The 22,008-nt window shown below is 44.9% G+C and overlaps 1 protein-coding gene across 9 annotated transcripts in view; it reads left to right on the top strand.

Annotated features, from left to right (window-relative positions):
* LOC129712543 (serine/threonine-protein kinase 31-like) overlaps nt 1-22,008 on the top strand; it is a 102,151-nt gene that overhangs the window by 63,441 nt on the left and 16,702 nt on the right. For 6 of the 9 annotated variants that reach the window (XM_055661091.1, XM_055661083.1, XM_055661055.1 and 3 more), the window contains 5 exons: nt 7,030-7,167; nt 7,835-7,954; nt 11,351-11,482; nt 13,745-13,846; nt 17,201-17,281. In XM_055661091.1, coding sequence (XP_055517066.1) covers nt 7,030-7,167; nt 7,835-7,954; nt 11,351-11,482; nt 13,745-13,846; nt 17,201-17,281 — 573 coding nt within the window. The remainder of the gene's footprint in view (nt 1-7,029; nt 7,168-7,834; nt 7,955-11,350; nt 11,483-13,744; nt 13,847-17,200; nt 17,282-22,008) is intronic. The other 3 variants (XM_055661039.1, XM_055661073.1, XM_055661099.1) reach the window with 3 other exon arrangements.

The following is a 22,008-nucleotide window of genomic DNA, read 5'->3' as shown; positions in this document are numbered from 1 at the left end:
AGCTGATTGGTCCACTTGCCTGTCAATCACCACGATGAAGCTAACACCCCTTCCGGGGGGTGGGGGGGCAGAACTATAAAACCCTGGATGTCTGGACGCGAGTCAGTCACTGGAAGATCGCGAGGGAGAGTGAACAACTGTGATTCTAAGCTGTGAATCAACTGAACTGTTAGTCTGCAATGTACTTGCAATAAATGATTTGTCAGCCCTTAATAACAATGTAATGAATTGTTTGGCAATTTGGTGGCCTACACTCTGCTTGAAATGCTATGAAATTGAATTTGGTGGCCTGCACTCTGCTTGAAATGCTATGAAATTCATTTTGGTGGCCGGCACTCTGCTTGAAATGCTATGAAACAGAATTTGGTGGCCTGCACTGCTTGAAATGCTATGAAACTGGATTTAGTGGCCTGCACTCTGCTTGAAATGCTATGAAACTGAATTTGGTGGCCAGCACTCTGCTTGAAATGCTATGAAATTGAATTTGGTGGCCTGCACTCTGCTTAAAATGCTATGAAACTGAATTTGGTGGCCTGCACTCTGCTTGAAATGTTATGAAACTGAATTTGGTGGCCTGCACTGCTTGAAATGCTATGAAACTGAATTTGGTGGCCTGCACTCTGCTATGAAACTGAATTTCAAGCCTGTACTCTGCCTGAAATGGAATTTCAAGGAATAGCCGTGAGTGAACTGCCAGCCCACCAGGCATGAGAGACTGAGCTGCCAGCCTACCAGGCCTGAGTGACTGAGCTGCCAGCCCAAGTATCCATTCTGCCCACAATGTCCACACTAGCCCTCTGGAAACCAGTCTCTTCAGCCCACAACACCCATTCTAGCGCTCCAGAAAGCCTCCCCCCCCCCTCACTGGCCACCAATATTGGAATTGGTGGAGAGGTGGAATATTGCGTTGGTGGATCAGCCCTCCCGTGTGAACATGGGACCCAACGGGTCCCACTTAGTCTAGCTTTATATATAATTCACTTTGTCACATGAGCAAAAAACATAAATTAACTAATTCACCCCAAAATAATTTCATTCATCCTTGGGTGAACAATTCACCAGTTTAAGAAGCACTGGCGTAGACAATAAGAAACCAGCTACCAAAGCACTATCTCTGACATAACCATATATCTATTGTAGCATTGATAGAAGCTGAGCAATAATTTTAAGCTTGCACTTAGTTGCAGAATTTGCATAGAATAAAGGCTTTGAAATTACATGGAAAACTTAAATTATCCTGAAAAAAGAACTCTAAAAATAGCAACTAGATAGTTGACGAATCCTGCCTTCCTGTCATGGCAGTTGGAATGAAATCTTTTTTGCTTCGCAAGGATGTTTGGCATATATTCAGTTGTGGTCAAAAACCTCAAATTTCTAGGTGTAAATGTAAAATACAATTTGACCTGGTACAACCATCTTGACAATGAATTTGAAAGTACCTACCACCAGATTCAAGAACAAATACTTCCTCACTGTTATCAGACTCTTGAATGAAACTCATACACTAATGGCCCTGTCTCACGGTGCGAGTCCACCCACGAGTGATCCCGAGTGAAAGAAAAAAAGTCACACTCGTGTTTGTCTACGAGATCCCAAGTTTACGTTCACGAGTTTAAACTAGTTCCCACGTGTATGTCGAAGTTTGCCGTTTACTTCTCATTTCTGCGATGTACCAAGTTCCTCTCCCAGGTTACCAAGTTCCTCTCCCGAGTTACTCTTGAGCCAACCGTGAATGAAGGCCTGTTTTAAGTATCAAATAGAGATGGACAGCATCTCATACAGTAAGTATATTCTGATTCAGTATTGAAAGTTATTCAATTTCAGAAATTAAAAAAACTAGGCAGGATCTCGGCCCCGCACTCGCTGCCATTTTGCAGCAAGGAGGCAGTGGCGGCAACAGTGTTGAAGAAGACAGCTCCATCCTGCGGCTTTGGGTTAAAGATAGAATTCAGCGCGGCCGCATCTATTGATGTGACCCACAAAGGGAAAATACGCACCGTCCAGTGCCAGATCGTTTCTCTCTGCTTCATATACGTGGAAATTCCCTTGGTATGGTCACTCAGCAGGACAGGCAGCACCTCTGGAGAGAAGGAATGGGTGACGTTTCGGATAGCGACTCTCCCGGTTGCTACCTGGACCTACCGGATCTCCCGGTTGCCAAACACTTCCCATTTCCACACTGACCTTTCTGTCCGATGTCACCTCCAGTCAGAGTGAGGCTAAATGCAAATTGAAGGAACAGCATTTCATATTTCGCTTGGGCAGCTTACAGCCCAGTGGTATGAATATTGATTTCTCTCACTTCAAGTAACCCCGGCATTCCCTCTCTGTCTATCCCTCCTCCACCCAAGTCGCGCCAGCTGCTCGTTTTCACCCAACGAACAGCGAACCAAGGTCTGTTTCCTTTATCATCGTAACTTTTTTGCATTCATTGTTCTTTATCTCTCTACAATACATCATCATCTTTATCTCTCGTTTCCCTTACCAGTCTGTCGAAGAGTCTCGACCCGAAACATCACCCATTCCTTCTCTCCAGAGATGCCGCTTGTCCCGCTGAGTTACTCCAGCTTTTTGTGTCTATCGTCGCCCTTCTTCAGACTGTTCCGTTGTATTGAATAAAAACGAACGATGTGACAGTACCGGCGATTAAATGGACTTGGAATAACTGGGGCGATGGGGTTTTATCAAAAAGTGACCATGAAATCGGTGGAAGGAAACAGTCAGGCGAGGTTTCGGGTCAGGGTCCTTCTTCAGACTCCATGACCCGCTGAGTTCTTCCAGCTGGAGACATGAGGGACCATAGATGCTGGCATGTTGAGCGAAACACAAAGTGTTGGAACAACTCGATGGGCCAAATGGGTCAGGCAGGTCAGGCTCCTATGACATGAACTCACGAAGTATCGAAGTAAGCCAGCGGGTCAGGCAGCATCTGTGGAGCGAATGGATAGGCAACGTTTCGGATCGCGTCCCTTCTTTTCCAGCCGAATAAACATCTGTCCATTCCCTCCGTTGATGCTGCCTGTCCCACTGAGTTACTCCAGCGCTGTGTGAGTTCCTCGAACACTTTGTGTATGTTTTATCATCATGATTCCAGCATCTGCAGTTTCTTGTCTCTACATAAACTAGGCCCAGCAACACTGAGTGTACTAACGGGGAGACTATGTTGCTGCTGCCAAAACAACAGTTGGCAATGTATGCACGGTAGATGTCACATTGAGTCGGAAACGAGGTCTCCAGGGAGACAGACACAAAGTGCTGGAGTAACTCCGCGGGACAGGCAGCATCTCTGGACATTTATAAAGCACTAGACTAAGTGGGACCCGTTGGGTCCCATGTTAACACAGGAGGGCTGGTCCCCCGACGCAATATTCCACCTCTCCATCAATTCCAATATTGGTGGCCAGTGAGGGGGCTTTCTGGAGTGCTGGTATGGGTTCGTGGGGTGGCAGCTCAGTCCCTCAAGCCTGATCTGCTAGCAGCTTATTCACGGCTGGTGGACTGGCAGTTGACTCATGACTATTCCTTGAAATTCCTTTCAAAGCAGGGTGCAAGGCCACCAAATTTAAATCCATGTTCCTACCATTTCAAGCAGGGTGCAAGGCCACCAAATTCAAGTGCAGTTTCATACCACTTCAAGCTGGATTCAAGGCCACCAAATTCAAGTGCAGTTTCATACCATTTTCAGCAGGGTGCAAGGCCACCAAATTCAAATGCAGCTTCATACCATTTCATGCAGGGTGAAACCACCATGAAACCACACAGAATATCAAACTCACAGTTCAGTAGACATTCAGTGTGTTCAGTTGATTCACAGCTCAGACAGAGTTGTGACGTCTCCCTCCCCCATCATGCAGAGACTGAGCCACACCCACACTTCTGTATTTAATAACCCCTCCCCCTTGAAAAGATGTGGCTTTCATGGCGTGATTGACAGGCGAGAGATTCTCAACATTTTTTAAACACTAATAACACTTTTACTTGTCATTGATGTGAAGATTTCTGTGCACCTGCTCAGCGGAGGGGGACTGAGCAAGATGGCCAAAAATCACAGCCGTAAGTGGTAGCGTTTTATCTAAAATCAATATACAGTGCATACAGGAAGTAAGTGCATTAGCTGTAGTGCCTTTCAACTTCATGCCACCATTTGCAGTAAGTAGTGCCAACATCTTTCAACTTCAAGCCAAAGCACCCAAGCCACCATTTGCAGTAAGTAGTGCCTTTCAACTTAATGTCACCATTTGCAGTAAGTAGTGCCGTTCAACTTTAAGCCAATGCACCCACACCACCATTTGCAGTAAGTAGTGCCTGTCAACTTCAAGCCAAAGCACCCAAGCCACCATTTGCAGTAAGTAGTGCCTTTCAACTTCAAGCCAAAGCACCCAAGCCACCATTTGCAGTAGGTAGTGTTTCAACTTCATTCCACCATTTGCAGTAAGCAGTGCCTTTCTACTTCATGCCAAAGCACCACGCCACCATTTGCAGAAAGTAGACCATTTCAACCTCAAGCCAAAGCAAATGCAAGCCACCATTTGCAGTAAGTAGTGCCTTTCAACTTCATGCCATTTCAACCAAGATACCATTTGCATTAAGTAGTGCCTATCAACTTCAAGCCACAACACCCAAGATACCATTTGCAGTAAGTAGTGTCTTTCAACTTCAAGCCAAAGCACCCAATCCACCATTTGCAGTAAGTAGTGCCTTTCTTGTTCATGCCAAAGCACCCACACCACCATTTGCAGTAAGTAGTGCCTTTCAATTTCAAGCCAAAGCACCCAAGCCACCATTTGCAGAAATACGTGTCTTTCAACTTCAAACCAAAGCACCCAAGCCACCATTTGCAGGCAGTGCCTTTTTACTTCAAACAATCCATATTTTCATTTTCAAACCACATTAAGGGGACTCACAGTTGTGTAGACATTGTTTTCAGTGTTTTTCAGAACTCAGAGAGACATGACCCTTGGCTTCATCCTTCTTGCAGAGACTGTGAGGCACACCACTTCCTGGTGTTATAGTCCCTCCCCCTCCCTCCAGCTGGGGCAGCAGAGAGAATGGTGATTTTTTTAAATAATTAATAAAGCACCCAAGACACCATTTGCAGTAAGTAGTGTCTTTCAAACTTCAAGCCAAAGCACCCAAACAACCATTCGCAGGCAGTGCCTTTTTACTTCAAACAAACCATATTTTCATTTTCAAACCACATTAAGGGGACTGACAGTTGTGTAAACATTTATTTAGTGTTATTCAAAGCTCAGAGTGACGTGACCCTTGGCTTCATCCATCTTGCAGAGACTGAGTAAGGCACGCCACTTCCTGGTTTTATAGTCCCTCCCCCTCCCTCCAGCAGGGGCAGCAGAGAGAATGGTGAATTTTTTAAATAATTAATAAAGCACCCAAGACTCCATTTGCAGTAAGTAGTGCCTTTCAACTTCAAGCCAAAGCACCCAAACAACCATTCGCAGGCAGTGCCTTTTTACTTCAAACAAACCATATTTTCATTTTCAAACCACATTAAGGGGACTCACAGTTGTGTAGACATTTATTTAGTGTTATTCAGAGCTCAGAGAGACGTGACCCTTGGCTTCATCCATCTTGCAGAGACTGAGTAAGGCACGCCACTTCCTGGTTTTATAGTCCCTCCCCCTCTCTCCAGCTGGGGCAGCAGAGAGAATGGTGAATTTTTTTATAACATTAATATCTCTCTGATTTGTCATCGATGGGAAAAATGCTCCGCACCCGTAAGGCGGAAGGGGGCTCTGAGCGAGGTGGCCAAAAATGACGGCCGTAGGTGGCGGCGTTCTGTCGGAAATCGCAGCACAGTTGGCCAAAAGTGGTTAAGATCAAAGTTTTAGTAATATAGATTACATTTTGGAACACAAGGAACTACAGAAGCTGGTTTACGAAAAAATACAAAGTGCTGGAGTAACTCAACGTGTCAGGCAGTATCTGTGGAGAACATGGACAGGTGACGTTTTGGGTGAAAGAAGGGTCTAAAGTTTGAAGAAGGGTCCCGACCCGAAACATTACCTATCCAAGTTCTCCTGAGATGACTAATCTTCAACATTTCACTTCTGGCACTCAGGCCAAACCCACGGTAGACTCAAGAGTCACTACGGTAAACTCACGGGCCACTACGTTCTTGCAACAAGTTTAAATGTTTCAAATTTTAGCTTCAAGAGTAAATTTGACTCGTGGAAATCTTTAAAGGTGTTTAAAAATTTTTCAAGAGTTAACGAGTTTCCCGGGTACCTGCCGTTAGCAGCACGAGTCGCTAAGTTGCGTCCACGAGTTCTGAAGTTCCCGCTACGTTAATTGTACGTGATTACCACGAGTTTAATTTGTTTTAAACTCGGGGTCACTCGTGGGTCGACTCGCACCGTGAGACAGGGGTTTAAGGATGTATGCCAGATCTTCTACTCTTTCTCGTTATATATATATATATATATATAAACCATGTATTTGCAAGTGAACATTATAAATTAAAAACATTATTTTGCATGAACTAATCAGCATGACTTCTTGCTACAGTAACATTGATGTTGGTAAGTATAGACGTATGACATGAATGTATGTTGCATTTGGATATTAAACTTCCAGTTGTAATGTGTTTTGTGCGCTGGAAACCTAAAATAAAAACTAAATGTTTTGGAAATGTTTAGCTGTTTAGGCAGCATGTCTGTAGAGCGAAAAAAATGTGGTTAATGTGCCAGGCTTGTGGCTTTTGTAGCGAACTTGTTTCCTCACTCCACAGATGATGCCTTTGAATGCTGAGTATTTCCAGCATTTTATGTTTTTATATTAGAGATTCAAAATGTATTTTTGTACTTTCATATAGGGGTTTGTTTATCTCCTGTTTAAAAAAAAATCCTAGAATTGTGGAAATGTCACTTAATTCCACATGTTACCTAGTTCATAGATATCCCCTAAATGATTTGTACCATTAGTGTTAGATGCTGCTTTTTCTTCCATTGGTTAACTGGTTTTGAAGTTTTCAGTGAATCCATTCAAATAACTTATTTCTGTCTTGTCAAGATTTTTGATCTGAACTCCAGAGCCTCCTCACCCTCAATAGGGGACAGCAAAAGTGTTGATGAAATGCTGGATGAAGCAGAGCGTGACGTATGCAGAGAACTTGACATTTCAACCACAGTAGGCAATCATACAATTATGGTTTGCAAAATTTTTATTTAGTCTTTAAGTATGGAAATCAAGGCTAATTTTAACTGGGCTAATTTTTCATTCTTACAATCGTTTTTTTTTGTTGTTCTAATGGTTTTAACTTTCTAATAAGAATACCTTTTAGTTGGATACCTTTTGTAAGCAACTAACATTTTGCTCGGAATGGGAAATATTTCACCTTGGCACACTATTATAAATCACTCTTGACTAGGCATGATTTAATCTGCAAAAATGCAGTTCAGTGAAAGTAGTCAATTCAAATTCAAGGCATTTTTATCTCCACTCCCACCCACCCATTCTTGCAAATTAAAAAAAAAAAGTATTACTATTTTGAGCTGTGTTTATGGATAACTTTGCTGTGGAAACTGCACCAATTGTGATCAGAGCTAAGAATGCCCTGTCTCACTTCATTTATGATCTTTTTGACCATTTGGAAATGAAGAAGACTTCCAGTTATTTTGGGCCGAATGGATGATTGGAATTCCAGAGTAAAAGGACTGCTTTCTGGCACACTGATGCAATTACTATTTTAGTGCAACTTTTTAATATTATTTAGTAGCTCCCTACATGCAACATTTACATATTATCTCCATAAATGAATTGATTTAGGAGGGTCGTAGGATGGTAAATTCATAGTGTGTTATATCTTTTTTTAAAGCAAAAATGTGAACTTGATAAGAAGATAATCCATGGTGCCTTCAATGAAGTGATGCAAAAGATCAACCAGGAACACAGCCTACTTTTGATTATTGAAAATAGATATGCAGATAGTGTACAGGTAATTTCACTGTCATTCACTTACTACTTAGTGTTAGTCCGAGAATGACAATAGTTCCATTAGAACTTTATTCAAAACTATCTACTTAAGTTTTCCTCATTTTCAAAAGTGAATTTCACTAAGACTGCTTTGCAATTTTGTTCATATGGATTATTTAAATACATGGAGTAATATATTCAGTCTCTAGTCTACTGTTATTAACATTGTTATTGGCACATGCTTGATTAATTGTGCTTGATGTAACCTCATGGAGTTTTAAGATTGTTTACTGTCGATTCCTTTTATCATCTGATGGCCCTGTTGGGCAGAATTTTAATAATGCCACTAGACCAACTGGGACCCGTTGGGTCCCTGTCACACGGGAGCCCTGGTCCCCCAACGCAATAGTCCCACCACTCACCCATAGCCCCCACGGAGGCCTGGTCTCCCAACGCAACCCGTTCCACAAGGCAATATTCCACCACTCACCCATTTCCCCAACGCAATATTCCATCACTGGACAGGGGCTGCTCATTTCGCCTTATTCAAAATTCAGTGTACTGACTTTAAAATATTGAAAAAAATGCACACTCCCTCCATGCTGCCAGGAATATACTTGATACTTGCTTAAAAAAAACTTGCTGAGAGGACTGAGTGTTCCTCGATTGGAACTTTATTGGAAGCTGGGCCAGCAAAGATTTTAACTGGTAAATTAGTCTTAAACTTGAATTTCTGAAGTTAAAAATTATGAATAACTTGTGAAATATAACATCAATCTGAATGAAACTTGACACAGACCACCACGGGACAATGGTGAGTAAGGCGATACAAATATTTTAGCGCTATCGTGTATCGTTTTTGCGTAGTTCCAGGATCACATGAATCGCATAGATAGGTAGGTAGGTATGTAGATAGATTGATAGATAGATTGATAGATAGATAGATAGATAGATAGATAGATAGATAGAAACAAGTTGAGAGTTTTAGTAATATACTAGACCAAGGGCAGACCCGTTGGGTCTGTTCCGCCAACGTGCAGTTGGTGGGGGGGTTGGCGGGGCATTGGGCTTCACACACATTAACCACCCACACACACACACTAACCACCCCCCCCCCCCCCCCCGCACACACGATAACTACCTCCCTTGTTAATATATTAATATTATTAATTTGCTCCTTTTACCCCATAATCTCCCTCCCACCAGGCATGGACTGGAGGGGGGCCACGGGCGGGGATAGACCTGAAGATGCCGAGCGAGGCGGCGGGCAGGCGGTGGTCGAAACGGGCTTTACCCGCAGCGGCAGGAGAGGGAGAGGGAGAGAGATAGAGAGAGGGAGAGACAGATAGAGAGGGCAGAGACAGAGAGAGGGGGGAGACAGCTGGCGGTCGTGGGACGGCTTCTTACGACTGTTTTTAAATGGCGTCTTTGAGGCGAGAGGCGGGCGCCAGCAGCCGTTATGGTCGATGGCCAGCAGGAGGCGACAAAATGAGTGAGAGGGGGGGGTGGAGAAGGATTTTATTAAACATGTGTACATAAACACGACGAAATTTAATCAGGAGTGGATACTTGGAATGAAAAGTGAAATCTCTACCGAAATGGAAAAAATCTCGGCGGTTCTACGTGTGGTGTTGGCGTAGCAACGAATCAAAGGCTGGCACCCACAAGACAGGCAGAAACACACACACACACACACACACACACACACACACACACACACACACACACACACACAGTTTTAAAGATAGACTAGACCAAGTGCAGACCCGTTGGGTCTGCTCCCCCAATGGTGTGATCTCCCAACCCAATATTCCACCATGCACCCGTCTCCTCCAGTGGAACTGAAGCCGTTCTCAAAAGTAAGATTCCAGCACTGCCCTGCCTCCCCTCAGCAGTGGATTTAAAAATAATCCAATGGCACCTCCCCTGCCTGCTGCAGCAGTGAAAAGTTCAGAATGTTCGTGTCTTGCAACTTTGTTTCGAAGTGTGATAGAAGCTGACATGTAAATGGAGAAGCCAGTTTATTTTTGAAATACTTGGGGGTGGGAGAAGGATTTCATTAAAAACGTTACTTCAACACGACGAAATGTAATGAGGAGCGGATACTTAGAAAGAAAAGCGAAATCTCTACCGAAATGGAAAAGATCTCAGAGATTCAGCATCTGGATTGGGCGTGGCAATGAATCAAAGGAAGAAATGCAGCCGGCAGCCGTACATGCAAATGGATCCATTCCGATTGGACATCTGCGAGCATCGGCCATTCCGATTGGACATCTGCGAGTATCGGGCACGAATCAAAAGGCAGAAAGGGATCCGGACGGCAGCCGGACGGATAGCCCCAGAGTTTTATAGATATATAGACAGACAGACAGACAGACAGACAGACAGACAGACAGACAGATAGATAGATAGACAGATAGATAGATAGATAGATAAGTTAGTCGAAACTGCTGATCTGTGCTTGATTTCATGCATTACGCTATTGTTTTTTGGCAAAGCAAAGAAAACATTGTTTAGATTAGATCCTTTATTCGTCATTCAGACCTTATGGTCTGAACGAAATGTCGTTACCTGCAGCCATACATACAATAATAAACAACAGAACAGACAGCAAACACAAATTAACATCCAAATGTCCACCAAGCACTTCCTCACTGTGATGGAGGCAAAAATCTTAGGGCTGCTGTCTCTTCCCTCCTCTTCTCCCTCTGCGCTGAGGCGATACCCCACCGGGCGATGGTAAGTCAGTCCCGCGGCTCACCGAGCTCCGCGAACGGGCCGGTTCAAACTCCGCGACCCGGGGGTGGTCGAAGCTGCCGCCCTCCACTCCAGCGGACGCAGCTGTTGACGATGTCGTCCACTGGCCCGCGGCCAAACCCCGGACTCAGGCCGCTGCCGCCAGAACGCCGTCTCAGCCACCGGAGCACCGTTCCAGCCCCGAGCCGGGTCGCCCTCATGTGAGCGCCGTTCCACCCTCGAGCTGGGCCGCCCTCCCGGGAGCGCCGTTACCCTCGAGCCAGGCCGCTCTCACGGGAGCGCCGTTACCCTCGAGCCAGGCCGCCCTCACGGGAGCGCCGTTACCCTCGAGCCAGGCCGCCCTCACGGGAGCGCCGTTACCCTCGAGCCGGGCCGCCCTCACGGGAGCGCCGTTACCCTCGACCCGGGCCACCCTCACGGGAGCGTCTCAGCCCCTCACGGGAGCGCCGTTCCAGCCCCGAGCCGAGCCGCCCTCACGGGAGCGAGCCCAGGGCGAGTCCTGAAGATTTAAGTATGGATCATGGACAGATGGTACCATGTAATTGGATTATTGCTTGTTTACTTTGTATATCATCACCCCAGAAAATGTATTGGCTTATTTTCGGTATCTTCCAAAAAAAAAAATGTTTTTTAAATGGTTCCTGTTTTTCTATCTCTATAGTTTAAGAAACAAGCTGGGCAATGGCTTAATACTTATCCCAGTGTTGGAAATCTGCTGTCAATCAAAAGATCGGTGAAGAATCTTAAAGCTCAACTGAGATGGAAACTGGTTGAAAAGAACAATATAGAAGATGTAATGTATACATTTTGAGTACTTGTAAGATGTTGCATCTCGTATAGTATTACCTGCATTATAGTTATAGTGGTGATGACCACAGCAATTGCAATAAAAGTAAAGTGCTGGAAATCTGTGGTTGGACTGACAGAAGAGGTAATTTTAGGTCAATGACCTTGCATTAACTCTCTCTGACCTGTTGACCATTTTTCCAACATTTTTTGCTTTTGTTTCAGATTTTTGTTTAATTGAGCTGAGCACACTCAAACAAAGCCATACATTTACAAAGTGCCATCTGCAACCTGGAGATGCACAAAATTCTTAATAGTGAATGAAGTACTCTGGAAGTGAAGTCACTGTGTGCATTATGTGGCAGCCAAGTGTTACATATCACAAAGGTGACTGATTGGACAATCTGTAACCATCAGTGCTACCTCACCTTCCTCCCACATCCCAAAGACATAGTGTGTAGGAAGGAACTGCAGATGTTGGTTTAAACTGTAGATAGACACAAAATGCTGTAGTAACTCAGCGGGACAGGCAACACATCTGGAGAGAAGGAATGGGTGACGTTTCAGGTCGAGACGTTTCGATCGGCTGCTGTAAATTATCCCCAGTGTGTTGGTGAGTGGTGGAATCTGGGAGAACTGGTTAGAAAATGGGGGCAATTAGTAGAATAAATGGCCTTTTGGTGGTCAGCAGAAACTCAATGGACTAATGAGCTTGTTTACATGTTGCTCTGACTACAGTTATAATCCACAAAAAAGCCCAGCCCTTTCATTTGAAGTACGTAGGCTTGTTTGCCTTTTACAAATTGATCCTGCTTTAATAGAAGTGCTAGAAAATATAATGCTGAAGGTTTACATGATGTTGGATTGTCTGCATATATAAATTACTAGACCAAGTGCAGACCCAACTGGTCTGTTCCCCCAACGTGCGGTTGTTGGGGGGGAGGCAGCATGCAGCGTCACACACACTAACTATCCCCGCCCCCCCGCACTCACACTAATTACCCCCTTGATATTATATTAATATTATTAATTTGCTCCTTTTACCCCATAACCACCCTATCCACCAACGCATAGCCCCCAACTTGCAGTCCCATCTAGGGGGGGGGGGGGTAGAGAGTGAGGGGAGAGAGAAGGGAAGAGACAGAGACAGAGAGAGAGAGAGACAAACACACACGGGCAAGAGGGATAGGGGGGTGGAGAGGAGGAGAAGAGGGAGGGTGGGTGAGGGGGGAAAAGGTGGGGGAGGGGGGAGAGAGAGAGAGAGGAGGGAGAGAGAGGGGTGGGAGATGGGGGGAGGTGGGGAGCAGAGGGGGAGGGTGGAGGGAGAGAGGGTAGGGGGGTGGAGGGGAGGGGGGTGGGAGGAGGGAGAGAGAGGGGGGGGGGGGGAGGGAGAGGATGTGCGGAGAGGGGTGAGGGGAGGGGAGAGGGTGGGGAGCAGGGAGGGGGAGGGAGGTGGAGGGAGGGGGGTAGGGGTGTGGGGAGGGGAGGGGGGGAGGGGAGGGAGGGTGGGGGGGGGAGGATGAGGGAGAAAGTACGATGTTTTCAAGAAATGTCCGTGCTTTCACTTCCCTCTCCCTCTCTCTCTAATTTTCTCTCCATGCCCTTAACATATACTGGGTGTATGAGAGAGTTTTGAGTGTGTGAGTAGAGAGAGAGAGGGGGAGGGGGAGGGAGAGAGAGAGAGAGGAGAGAGGGAGAGAGAGACGGAGAGAGAGAGGGGAAGGAGGTGGCGAGGGAGAGAGACGGAGAGAGAGAGAGAGAGTGCCTTTTTACTTCAACCCAAACCCAAACAACCATTTGCAGGCAGTGCTTTTTTACTTCAAACTAACCATATATTCATTTTCAAACCACGTTAAGGGTACTCACAGTGATGTAGACATTTTTTCAGTCATTCAGAGTAACAGAGACTAATTGACAGAGCTCCATCTTGCAAAGACTAATTGAGGCACACCACTTCCTGGTTTTATAGTCCCTCCCCCTCCCTCCAGCAGGGGCAGCAGAGAGAATGGTGAATTTTGTAAAAACATTAATATCTCTGTCATTTTTCATCGACGAGAAAAATCCTCGGCACACATGCGGCGTTGGGGGGCTCTGAGCGAGGTGGCCAAAAATGACGGCCATAGGTGGCGTCGTTCTCTCGGAAATCGCAGCACTGACGGCCAAAAGCGGTCAAGAACAGAGTTTTAGTAATATAAAGATAGACATATCAACAAATTACTTGTGTACATAGATAAAGCATAAGGATGCATGCACAATTTTCTTCTTGTAGTTGGACAATTATGATGATTTGAAGGTTCAGAAGATGAAGGAAGAAATACAGAAACTTCGAGATAACATCTATGAAGAGATCTGCTGTGAAAAAGAAGAATATGTATGGATATTAAAACAATATCACCATATTAGTCTTTCTTGATGAAATATAATGGAAATCATGTTGGATGTTAAAAAATTACAGATAGCTCCTATCTATTATCAACATTAAAGTTGTTGTTAAGATGGAAAGGATGTAGAAAAGGTTTACAAGGATGTGGCCAGGATTCAAGGGCCTGAGCAAACGGAGAGGTTGAGCAGCCTAGGACTTTATTTCTTGGAGCACAAGGGGACGAAGGATGATCTTATAGAGGTGTACAAGATCTTGAGAGGAATAAAGGGGGTAAATGCACAGATGTTAACCTAGCGTAGGGGAATTCAGAACCAGAGGACATCGGCTTAGGGTGAGGGATAAAGATTTAATAAGAGCCAGAGGGATAACATTTTTTACACAAAGGGTAGTTAGGTGTATGGAACGAGCTGCCAGATGAGGTAGTTGAGGTAAGTACTATCACAATGTTTAAGAAACATTTAGATAGGTACATGGATAGGAAAGGTTTAGAGAGATATGGGCCAGGTGGGAGTAGTGTAGATGAGGCTAGCTGGTTGCTGTGGGGAGGTTGGGCCGAAGGGCCTGTTTCCAAGCTGTATGACTATGACTAAATACTAAGAAATTAGTAGACAATAGGTGCAGGAGTAGCCCATTCGGCCCTTCGAGCCAGCACTGCCATTCAATGTGATCATGGCTGATTATCCCCAATCAGTACCCCGTTCCTGCCTTCTCCCCATATCATATAACCATATAACAATTACAGCACGGAAACAGGTCATCTCGGCCCTACAAGTCCGTGCCGAACAATTATTTTCCCTTAGTCCCACCTGCCTGCACTCATACCATAACCCTCCACTCCCTTCTCATCCATATGCCTATCCAATTCATTTTTAAATGATACCAACGAACCTGCCTCCACCACTTCCACTGGAAGCTCATTCCACACCGCTACCACTCTCTGAGTAAAGAAGTTCCCCCTCATGTTACCCCTAAACTTCTGTCCCTTAATTCTGAAGTCATGTCCTCTTGTTTGAATCTTCCCTATTCTCAAAGGGAAAAGCTTGTCCACATCAACTTTGTCTATCCCTCTCATCATTTTAAAGACCTCTATCAAGTTCCCCCTTAACCTTCTGCGCTCCAGAGAATAAACACCTAACTTATTCAACATTTCTCTGTAACTTAGTTGTTGAAACCCAGGCAACATTCTAATAAATCTCCTCTGTACTCTCTCTATTTTTGTTGACATCCTTCCTATAATTGGGCGACCAAAATTGTACATCATACTCCAGATTTGGTCTCACCAATGCCTTGTACAATTTTAACATTACATCCCAGCTTCTATACTCAATCCTCTGATTTATAAAGGCTAGCATACCAAAAGCTTTCTTTACCACCCTGTCTATATGAGATTCCACCTTCAAGGAACTATGCATGGTTATTCCCAGATCCCTCTGTTCAACTGCATTCTTCAATTCCCTACCATTTACCATGTACGTCCTATTTGATTTGTCCTGCCAAGGTGTAGTTGTCCCCAAACATATCCCCTGACTCTGCTATTTTTAAAAGCCCTATCTAGCTCTCTCTTGAAAGCATCCAGAGAATCTGTCTCCACCGCCCTCTGAGGCAGAGAATTCCACACTCACCACTCACCACTCTCTGTGAGAAAATTCAAACAAAACAGCGAAGAACTGAGGCATCGTGCCAGCCTCTGCCAATGTTTCCTATTTGAGGTTTATCTGCTTTATGTTTAGAATCATTTTATCTTAAATTTAAGTACCCAACATTCAAGAAAAAATAATGAATTATCCAACCGGAGACATTATTTCATTAAAAGAAAAGATTGTAAGTTTTATATCATGGTTGCTGACATTTTTTTTCTTCTTAGTGAATTTGGGGAAACTTGCAATAATAATATCTAGGAAGAAATATCTTTGTTATACTTGTTTTAAAATTGAGCCATTGTATTTTGGAGAACCATTGAGATCTTGCAGAAAGCAACAGTGAATAATTTAAATTGATTCTTAGTATATTCAGGCACCTCATTTTAAAATAAAAGCAGGAACACTGCAAATGTAAATCAGGTCACAAAATTGGAGAAAGGGAGAGGTTGCTGTATGGTGTGTGCCCTTTCAGAGATGAGGAAGGACATTTGTCCAGTTTCTTGGCTTAGAACAGTATAAAATACCCTATAGAATCAGTAACTGGTCAGAAGGTGGTGTGGGAGAGCAGATGCTCAGGTATCCAGAATGTGTTACACTGTGGCTACCCGGTGGTTTCGTAGAGAAGTATCTAGAGAAGTTGCCCCATTATTACGCTCAATATCAAATTTTATTTGGTTGAACTCCTGTAAAACGCCATGGGCTCTTTTGCAATATAAATGCGTTACTGTTGTTTTCATCAGCATAACAATGGAGATGATAAAATTATGTAGGAAGGAACTGCAGATGCTGGTTTACATCTAAGATAGACACAAAATGCTGGACTAACTCGGCGGGACAGGCAACATCTCTGGATAGAAGGAATGGGTGACGTCTCAGGTCGAGACCCTTCTTCAGACTGAGCGTCAGGGGAGCGGGAGTTACAGAGATAAGGAAGTGTAAGAGATCAAAAGGGATGATCATGGAAAATGTAGAATAGATCATTGTTAGCTAGGCGACAACAAAGCAAACAAAGATCAAATGTAATCGGGGAACAGTCAGACTACATTCAGACTGGTCGGAGAACTGGGAAGAAGGAGGGGATGGAGAGGAAGGAAAAGCAAGGGTTACTTGAAGTTAGAGAAATCAATTATCATACTGCTGAGGTGTAATCTGCCCAAGCGAAATATGAGGTGCTGTTCTACCAAATAGTGCTGGGCCTCACTCTGGCTATGGAAAAGGCCCAGGACAGAAAGGTCAGTGTGGGAATGGGAGGGGGAGTTAAAATGTTTAGCAACCGGGAGATCAGATAGGTTTAGGTGGAGGTGTTCAGCGACCATTTGTGACACTTGTTTCCAATTAAGACAAGGGAGGAAAACTATGCAGCAGTTATACTTGGATTTGGTCACTTGTCATGCTGTAGGCTTCCCATACATCCACACCGAAATCTTCCAACCATACACACTTACATATTGATCACTGTATAATCATCGCTTCCCTAACATTTTGCCCTTGAGGTTAAGGAATTTTAAAATGCTTAATTTTTACTAAATTATGTATATTTTATATAACCCATCCATTTCCAAGAAATTTTGTTTTTGTAGTTTTGCCAACAGGTAATTGCAAAATGGTAGATACATTTGCAGAATAGCCAGAGGAAGTGTTTCTGAGGTTTTGTGGATTTTGTTTAGCATGGCAGTTAAATGGATGTGCTTTTCCTTTACAGGAGAGGCTTGACAATATTGTTCAGCGTTGGTTTCCTGAGCTTCCTCTGCTCCATCCTGAAGCGGCAATCAAAAGTTACATGGTAATGAGCAGTAGGACATCTACTTGATATAATATTCACGTTTTTATATTTGGATGTACAACTTTTTTAAACTGACACAGCTGGTAGATCTGCTGCCTCATAGTGCCAACTATCCTGACCGTGGGTGCTGTCTGCGTGGAGTTCACACATTCTCTGTGTGACCACGAGGATTTCCTCCGGGTTGCCCGGTTCCCCCCCACATCCCAAAGACGTGCAGGTTTGTAGGTTATGGAAATGGGCTACTGGAAATGGCCTCTAGTGTGTAGGGAGTGTGTGAGAAAGTGAGATAACATCTCACTACTGTGGACGGGTGGACGGTGGTCATTGTGGACGGCGGGCCGAAGGGCCTGTTTCTAGGAATATTTTATTCTAGTTTCCACGGTCCTAAGTTCACTGTTTGTGGAAGTGACAGAGTGAGCAAATTGAATAGTTTGTTGATGGATTTGACTTCATGTGTGCAGAAGAGGATATTTCCCAAGTTATATATTTCAATTAATTATGTACTTAACAAAACCGGAAAACCACAAATGCAATTAATTCTATAAACACTGTCTATCTTGTGCTTGGAAATCTAATTGCCTAGATATTAGATTGCATGATGTAATGTCCTTGTGCATGACATGATTGAATTTTTATGAAAAATTGAACATTATGAAGTCAGGAACTCTGCAATTTAGTTTCCAGGATCCTTGTTATCGTTCTGTCTGACAATATGCAGTGCCCTTCTATTTGTAATTGCCAGGATTTTCTATTTGAATTGGAGTGGCCCACATTAGCTAGAGGATATTCCTACAAAGGCAGGCTTTGGCAGTACCCATGAAAACTGCTTCTGTGTGATTTTGAGATAGAGATTTGAAGATTGAGCAGGGCCCTGGGGCGTGCCGTAAAACACAGAAACTCAGGGATGCAAGGACATAGTTCATTAAAAGTGGTGGCACAGGTTGATTGGGTGGTGAAGAAAGCTTTTAGCATCTGACAGGATATTGAGTACAGGAGTTAGGACTTCATGTTACAGCTGTGCAAGTCTTTGGTAAGGCCTCACTTGGAGTATTGTGTACAGTTCTGGTCACCCGGCCATGGGAAGGATGTTGCTGGAACTAGTGTTGAGTTATAAGGAGAGGCTGGGTAAGCAATTACTACTTTTCCCTTGGAGTGTAGGAGGCAGAGGGGCGAGCCTTATAGGAGTTTATAAAATCATGAGGGCCATGGATACAGTGAATAGCCACTGTCTTTACTCCAGGTTTGAGATATGGGCCAGTTGCAAGCGAATGGGACTACCTCTGTTAGGCAACTTGGTGGCATGGACAGGTTGGGCCGAAGGGCCTGTTTCCAGTATATATGACTGGTGAGATGGCCAGCCGCATCCGACCTACCAACCCCCTAATCCACCCCCACTTTATAAACATCTCTCTCCCCTCCCCACCCATCTCTCTCCACCACACCCATCTATTTACTGTAATATTCCTGGACCTGGTGATGGCCATCTTTTTACTGATCGAGGTGAGATGCTTTACACTGGCAAAGCCACGTAAGAAGAGGCCTTGTGTAAAGTCTAACTAATTGAGCATTGTTGCTATTGAATTTCTCAGTGATAAGTATGTAACTACGATGCTCCTTTCCCCCTCCACGCAGTCTTTACACTCCTGCTGAGGAGATTAATGACAATTATGGTATTAATGTGCTTCTTGAATTTGTATATCATGTCCCTGGATGGCACGGGAGGTTCTGTGGAAGCCAGGTTCCTCTGTTCATCAATCCCCATGTGTGCTCAGTACATCAGGCTTTGTGAGGTTAATCATAGTACTAGAGAACAGGCCAACTTGCAAGCCAGCAGACGCATGAATTCCAAGGCAGCTTGTCACCTTTGAACTAATGCCCGGGGAGTCCTCCACTCAGTTAACAGGCCCGTACGAAGCTTTTCAAAAAGGGGGGTGGCATGACAGGATTACAAAAAAACGTAAGGTGAAATAATGTGCGCTCGATGAAGTCCCTCGATGCCAGGGTCCAGGGCCTGCTTAAGGGCCCTGGAAGCTCAGGGGTTTTAGATGCTCTCTGATGCATTTGAGCCTTATTTTGGAGCATTTCTGCACCACATTTATGACCAATATTTCAGAAATTAACAGGAACCCGAGAGGTAGCTTATTCACACAAAGGGTGCTGGGTGTATGTAACGAGCTGCCAGAGGAGGTAGTTAAGGCTGGGACTATCCTAATGTTTAAGAGACATTTGGACACGTACATGGATAGGACAGATTTATATGGATATGGGCCAAACGCGTGTGAGTGGGACTAGTTTAGATGGGACATGTCAGTCGGTGTGGGCAAGTTGGGCTGAAGGGCCTGTTTCGACACTGCATTATTCTATGACTAAAAAGTGAAGAAGAAAAATGCATGTAGATAAGTAGAGTAGATTTGAAAGAGGAGTGAAATATAAAGGCAGAGAGAGGTTTATGGGTGGAAAGGAACATAGGAAAGGAGGGGGGAGAGAGGGCTTGGGCAGATGGGTGAAGGGGAAAATAGTCACAAAGTGCTGGAGTAACTCGGCGGGTCAGGCAGCATCTGCAGAGTATGAATAGGCGACGTTTCACAGAATGCTGGAGTAACTCAGCGAGTCAGGCAGCATCTGTGGAGAACATGGATGGGTGACATGTCACAGAGTGCTGGAGTAACTCAGTGAGTCAGGCAGCATCTGTGGAGAACATGGATAGGTTACATGTCACAGAGTACTGGAGTAACTCAGTGGGTCAGGCAGCATCTCTGGAGAAAAGGTATAGATTATAGTTCGAGTCAAGACCGTTCTTCAGTAATATTCATGATGTTGCATGCATAGACATTCCTGAATGTTACCCAAACCATTGTGAGCTACTTTGTTACGGTGCTTGCCATCTCCTATAACGTCTCGGGTACCTTGTGTGATGCAGGACAGGACACAAGCTTTGGGACATGGTATGAAGCTGTTGCAGTCTGTCCCAGCCTGGTAAAAACCTGGATGGAGTGGATTTGGAGAGGATGTTTCCACTAGTGGGAGAGTCTAGGACCAGTGGCCACAGCCTCAGAATTAAAAGACATTCCTTTAGGAAGGAGATGAGCAGGAATTTCTTAAGTCAGAGGGTGGTGAACTGTGGAATTCATTGCCACAGACAGCTGTGGAGGTCAAGTCAATGGACATTTTTCAGGAGGAGATTGATAGATTCTTGATTGATACCGGTGTCAGAGGTAATGGGGAGAAGGCAGGAGAATGGGTTTGAGAGTCATAGAGTGATACAGTGTGGAAACAGGCCCCTCGGCCCAGCATGTCCCATCTGCACTAGTCCCACCTGCCCACGTTTGATCCATATCCCTCTGAACCTGTCCTATCCATGTACCTGTCTAACTGTTTCATAAATGTTGCGATAGTCCCTGCCTCAAATACCTCCTCTGGCAGCTTGTTCCATACACCTACCACCCTTTGTGTGAAAAACATACCCCACAGATTCCTATTAAATCTTTTGCCCTTCACCTTAAACTTATGTCCTCTGCTCCTCGATTAACTTACTCTGGGCAAAAGACTCATCTATTCAAATCGTGATTTTACTTCAGAGTCACGTGAGTGACTACGTGAAGAAGGGCCGTCCGTCTGCGTGCGCGTCATTACGTCTGAACGCAATGCGCATGACGGACTGGCAGGCATTGTGTCCTCCCAGCCGTCGGGATGGGCAGGTAAGGAAAGTTGAACTATTTACCTGTGTCTCTTTCGGGCTTGAAGCTTTTTTGTAGTTTCAGAGCCCAGATGTCGAGGAGACGGCCCGTAGCGGGCGACGGTCTTGTTCCCGACATTAGCACCGACAGCAGAATCGGCAGGAGACTTTGTGCGGGAGGAGGAGCTCCATGGTGGTCCTGCGGGACGTAATACCACCCGCAAGTCTAACAAACCCGTTGACTCAGATGAGTCCGGGGAAGAGGGATACCCTCCCTCAACGGAGAGCGTCTGAGGACGACTCTCCCACATGGAGCAACTTATGGAGAAGTTGCTCCAACAATGATCTGCTCCGAAGGAGGGAGCTGTGTCAGCCCGGGGCCTACAGCAGTGCCGGTGCCGGGAGCCTCGCACATGGGGCAGCCCAATGTCTTCCCCATTGGAGGGGGAAGTACATATGGAAGAAACCACTCTGAATCAGAGTACAAAGAACAGGGGGGGGAAACCTTCCCAGGGACAAGCAGAAGAAAGGAAGTAAGTAAGTAAGTTTTACTTATATTGCACTGTTCAAGTCAACTCGCATTGACACCAAAGTGCTTTACATAAAAGGAATAATAAGCTTCCATACAAACAACAGAAAATAAGTACTTCTGCAATCATCCAGGTTCCACTGGGTGCTTCCCTGGATGGAGATCTAGCTAATTGACAGCCCGGGTAGTATGGAGAACCCGCAGGCAGCAGCACCTGTTTCAGGGCTGCACAAATGTCTCCTGCTCTGAGGAGAGGAGCATTCATGGTCCGTTTCTGTCTGACCCAAAGCTAGAACCTCATTTAGGTCCATTGGAAGGGCCATGTCAGCACAGGTATCCTCAGGGGCCTGCGGCAGCACCTGTTTTCAGGGCTGCCTACGAATCTCACTCTCAGTGGAGGGGAGTGTGAGTGATCAGTAGGTAACTGATCTCGAATTTAAAGTATGAACATACTGAAGCCTGCATATGGCCTCAAGAGCCAGCATTTGGCAGAATATCCGCACGCTACAATGCCGGCAAGGG

This window comes from Leucoraja erinacea, chromosome 2, assembly GCF_028641065.1.
Source record: "Leucoraja erinacea ecotype New England chromosome 2, Leri_hhj_1, whole genome shotgun sequence".
NCBI lineage: Eukaryota > Metazoa > Chordata > Chondrichthyes > Rajiformes > Rajidae > Leucoraja > Leucoraja erinaceus.
Note: the sequence above shows the minus strand (reverse complement) of the source record. Positions and strands in the feature narration are given on the sequence as shown.